The 5,214-nt window shown below is 41.1% G+C and overlaps 1 protein-coding gene across 1 annotated transcript; it reads right to left on the bottom strand.

Annotated features, from left to right (window-relative positions):
* Positions 1 to 1,278: 1,278 nt before the first annotated feature.
* On the bottom strand, positions 1,279 to 2,843 carry LOC147484411 (uncharacterized). Its single transcript, XM_086580285.1, has 4 exons — positions 2,701 to 2,843; positions 2,503 to 2,600; positions 1,968 to 2,224; positions 1,279 to 1,297 (listed from the first exon to the last, which is right to left on the bottom strand). Exons 1-4 carry the CDS (start codon positions 2,810 to 2,812, stop codon positions 1,294 to 1,296), a joined length of 471 nt encoding a protein of 156 aa, XP_086436411.1. The 5' UTR covers positions 2,813 to 2,843; the 3' UTR covers positions 1,279 to 1,293.
* Positions 2,844 to 5,214: the final 2,371 nt, after the last annotated feature.

Here is a 5,214-nt window from a genome sequence, read left to right on the forward strand (position 1 = left end):
ACTTGAATTGGGAAATTTTCCCATTAGTGTTTTTTCAAAAGCTCGATTAGTTAGAAATTTTCATGAATATTAAAATATTTATTGTTAAAAAACATGAAAAACTAAATTAGAAGATACAAAAATTTCTAGTTTAGAAGTATTAACACGTTTTTTTAAGAAACAAATGAATGGGGCTTCTAGCATCTATATACCCTTTTATATATTGTTCTATAGTATTGGATACCGCATACACTATATACTTGACATCATCTGAAAATTGAAGGTATTCAACTTGAATATCCTAAGACCCTCCCGGTCCGTCCACCTTATCCATACACAATACCATCCTCATTAACATAAAATGGTTTGACTACCCAATATTTAACTACGAAAACATAGTCCGAATTCATGCTGTATAGCAAAATCTCTCGTCTAGTTTGATTGCTATAGTCAAACCGATAATAATAATAGAAACCCATGATACTTTAGAAATGGATCCCATCCTAGTTTTTTACCGGACAATTTTTTGTCATTCACGTCCGACCAATCTCTCCATAAGATTTAACAATTAACAGCCTTGCAATAGAAAAGATTTTAGTAGAAAAGACTTTAGCGGATGATCTTTACTGTTTCACCTCATGAGCGGCTTTCACCGCAATAGACTTTAGTAGAAAAGATTTTACCTGTTTCACCTCATGAACAACCAAGGGTTGCTGGTCCCCCATATCCAAAACCATTGACTTTTCCATCCCTTGATCTGCATCTGCATAGAGTTCCAGCAGTCTTTTTGCAAATCCACTACCCTCTACTTCTCGTACTTTGTCATGTCGGTTTATCCCTCGACCACAGAAGTAGCTCGGTTTCGGTTCCTCTAACCGCCTCCCTTGTAGTTACATTAGATTAGTGTCATCTTGCCAAACAAAACATCGAAACTAACATCATCTACGTTGTTCGGCTACAAGACACAATATTTTTACGCATTTTTGCCTCAAATCCAACTTGGCGGCTTGCTCAATATTTTGAGAACCGACCATGTCGACAAGCATCGGTCGACCTCTCTGTAGGGACATCGAATTATCGCAATATATCGGATGTCAAGTCAATCTAACAGAAATGATTTCAAGTAGAACCAAAAGCGGATAGATCAATGTCGAATGACCAACCATGCGATGGCTTCTTGAGCTCCTATCGTTGCAAAGCCGCTTTTTACAATCCTCCGCTTCTCCACTTTTGCCACTTCTCTTGATATTTTACCGGCTTCATTTCGAGAGATAAAAGTTGCATTCTTTGCTTTCTTTCCCATCACTTCAAGTCTTACCTACAAGGAAAATATATATAGTATAAGACACCATACGAATCTAAGCTCCTATGAACATAGCAAACTTGAATACTAAAAGCATAAAAGTTAAGCTCAAATAATAATGTAAAGAAGTCGCGACTTCCGGGGAGAAAATAACAAAGTTTTCTTAATCATCTTAGCAAAGTCTGATCCGGTTACTAGAAATAATTTAACAAGTATGGGGAATAGAACCACATTCGATGATACATAAATAAATTCCACGTTGTCAACGATAATGCGATCAAGTGAAAAGGTTCATATGAAACTATAACACATCGAACTTTGTCAAAGATAATTGAATTGTTTCAATCCGTTTGAGCAGAACCCTTTAATAATCTACCATCTTTTCTCTAAATAGAAGAAAGCTCTCAACACCAACATTACAAAAACTTTTTTGTTCTTGAAAGTTGTAACAATGATGTGCCAAAAGCTACAAAAGAAGGAAACCATATCTTGATAGAAAAAACAAATTTTACCATGATACTTTGCTTAACTACCACAGCAACAGAATAGGATCGAACTAATTTCTTGAATGCCACTCTGGAACAGTTATTATATATTATTTGGAACTAGGATTAGGGACTCTTACACAAGCCATCACATTCAAGAACACAACAACAAACTAGCAAAGATCAAGAAAAGTAATTACCTTCGATGCAGAAAAGATGAAGGTGCTACCTGGCCTTCACGGAGGAAATCAGATGCAATGGGAGTGCCACCGTATGGGCTCTGTACCAGTGCCAATCCAGCAACCTTATCTTTCAACTCTGTCCAGTAAATTGACAAGGCGGCAGCTGCATCAACACCGCCTTTGCTATGTCCAAGTAGCATAACATGTTTTCCAGATCCCCAGTAGAGCTCCTCGATGTAGTGCTTCAGTTCCCATGCATTGTGCTCGACCGCTGCCTACATTAGTCCAAATCAAAGTTTTGGACACCAGAAATTCAAAATTCTTAATTTCACAGATCGAATTAACCTAAACCATTAGCAGTCCTTATTCCGAATATTTTCTCAACATAAGTGCAGTCCTTAGAGATATGCGGTAACCCATGTTTTGGCAGATCAATGGCAGATAGGTTAATAAACAAACTTCTGTGGGTGATAAAGATGCATTTTGATCCTAACTAGTTGAATAAGGCAATGAAGAGGAAGATTTTGGTCAAGTTACAGAGGTTGATTTTTACCTCACTGTGAATTTTTGCTATATGGCAAGCAAGACCCATCTTCGAGAAGAACCTCTTTGTGTTGACAAAATACAAGGGGCTAAGGTTGCTAAAAAGGCCTGCAACCCACAAGTTACAAATTTGATCTATATGGCAATGGGAACTGAATGAATGTTGAAGATGTCTTCATAGATAAGATGAAGGGGATGAAGATCTTACCTGGTGCTGACTCCAAAAACTTGTTGAAATGATGAACTTGAACAAGAGAGGCGATGAAAAGAGCGAAACTTGTTGAACGAGAGAGGCGATGAACAATATAAAGCTTGTTCATAGTAATCTTAAATAAGATAGAAAGAGCGCGATAATTTCGGTCTTCCCTCTCACCGAAAATTCTTTCCTGTTACCGAAATTTTTTATTTAGAAATCTTAAATTCTAATTTAGTTATTATTTTAATATTATATTTAATATTCACGATTTATTTACGCTTTTTGTCCAAAAAAACGTAACAAATTAATTCTCATATTTGGCAAAATTAACGTAACACTTTATATATAATTGTAACGCTTTTATAAAGCGTTAGGAACCTAGTTACACTTTAAAAACGTTACTAAGCAAAAAACTGGAGCGTTACTAATATCCTGTTTTGGTGTAGTGGAGGTTGATTTGTTGGAGGAGCGCCGCGACCTGGCAGCTATCAAAGTGGCATCATATCAATAGATTCTAAGGAGGTCCTACAACAAACGAGTACATCCTAGATCCTTCCAGCCTAGTGATCTAGTTCTGAAAAAGACACAGGATGACTCTAAACTAGCCGCAACATGGGAAGGACCGTACGTATAGTAGTAGATCGAGTTGTTGGTAATGGGGCCTACTGGATCAAGACACAAGAAGGGAAAGCACTTCCACGACCTTGGAACACTTACTTGTTAAAGAGATTTTATCAATAAAAATTCAGTCTCGTACACAGTCATGTTCTTAATCTTCGATAATTCAGATAGTTTAGTTACATTTGTATTGTTAACCACTCCAGTCAGATACTTCTAGGATCAACTCCGACAGAACGCTCTTAGTGAGCAGAACGCCCTCAGGGGCTACAAACGCTCTCAGCGAGCCATATGCTGCCCCAGCGGCTTAAAACACTCTTCGCGAGCAGCACGCTATCAGGAGCTTACAGGCTCATAGCCTCTCCAAATCTCGCCAAGTTGAGGGCCCATACTCCTGGGATCAACTTTGTGAGAACGCTCTCAGTGAGCAATACGCCCTCAAGGGCTACACTCTCGAAAGCGATGCGCGCCGAGGCTAAATGCGATCATCCGCGAGCGAGCGCTCTCCGGAGCTTACGGGCTCATAGCCTCTCCAACTCGCCAAGTTGAGGACCCATACTCACGGGATCAACTTTGCGGAGAGAACGCGATGAGCAATCGCCCTCGGGGGGCTACACACGCCTCTAAAGCGATGCGCCTTCGGAGGCTAAATGCGATCATCAACGTAAGCGCTCTTGGAGTTTATGTGCTCATAGCCTCTCCAAATCTCGCCAAGTTGAGGACCCATACTCCTGGGATCAACTTTGTGAGAACGCTCTCAGTGAGCAATACGCCCTCAAGGGCTACACACGCTCTCAGAAAGTAGTACGCCTTCAGAGGCTAAATGCGATCATCACGAACAGAACGCTCTAAGGAGCTTACCGGCCCTTCACCTCTCTAAATCTCGCTAAGTCGAGAACCTATACTTAGAGGTTCATCGCAGTGAGTTGCCCACTCGAGCACTACTTAACAAGCATATCGCTTTCTTAAACTAAGTCTCAAGCTTCATATCCACAATATGCTACAAGCATCATAAACGGAACAGTAGCGAAAAGAGATCAAGCATAAGCAAAAACACGAATTCCTTGCATATTCGTTAAAAGTACCGCGGGCCCAAAGCCCAGACACTTGTTCACGCTTCCACCGATCTGCTGGGTTTACCCAGGAAATCAGATCGGCAACTGTTACATTTGTTAAAAGGCATCGAGTTGCCACTTCCGTGGAAACCAGCTCGTCAAAGATCTAACCAAAAAGGCGAACTGCTCAGGCAGACCTGAGAAACCAGCTCTATTGTTAACTCTCTTCCAGAGAGGCGAAATCACAACACAAACAAATAAAATAACTACCTTCAATGCTTACAAAGAGAAGTTCGGGCAATCAGCGTCCTGCATCTGTCACAACATGCTTATCCCTTGGCGCGGCACTGGTCGAAGGGAGATGACTAGTATCACGGGGGGAAACAACAAAGCGGCGCGTCTTGACTTCACGGTCATGCTTCTCCGGTAGCTCGCGTAACAACTCCGCCAAGAGTCTGAGTGATCCTCACAAGTTCGATCATACTCTTTTTGCGCCTTAAGAGCCACCATTTGACACTATTTGGCATACTTTCGATCCAGACGCGCCCGGTATCTGCGCAGATCCGTCATAGAGTTTACCAGTACGGTCTTCTCCTTCAGCGTCTCATGATGCTTGTTCCTTAGGGACGCCAACTTCTTCTTATCGGCCTCCCAAGCAGAACGCATCATAGCCAGCTCGGCCACGCCACCATCACCACTACTAGGTCGCTGAACAGTACGTTTCAATCTATCATACCCTGCCAAGAACTACACGAAGGAGGTTAACATTTAATCGTCCTCATTCAAGTCACAATAAAATGTATAAATAGAAAGCTTACCAAACAACAAGCCGCGTCGGTGGTCTTCAGGGTCG

The sequence above is a fragment of the Coptis chinensis genome, chromosome 8, assembly GCF_015680905.1.
Source record: "Coptis chinensis isolate HL-2020 chromosome 8, ASM1568090v1, whole genome shotgun sequence".
In the NCBI taxonomy this organism is placed as follows: Eukaryota; Viridiplantae; Streptophyta; class Magnoliopsida; order Ranunculales; family Ranunculaceae; genus Coptis; species Coptis chinensis.

Bases quoted from the DNA above. Each gene is read 5' to 3' on its own strand.
- LOC147484411 (XM_086580285.1), bottom strand. From the start codon at position 2,812: ATGAACAAGCTTTATATTGTTCATCGCCTCTCTCGTTCAACAAGTTTC. The intron at 2,601-2,700 runs GTAAGATCTTCA...TGTGGGTTGCAG, and splicing joins GTTTTTGGAGTCAGCACCAG to GCCTTTTTAGCAACCTTAGC. The intron at 2,225-2,502 runs GTAAAAATCAAC...GGACTAATGTAG, and splicing joins TAGCAAAAATTCACAGTGAG to GCAGCGGTCGAGCACAATGC.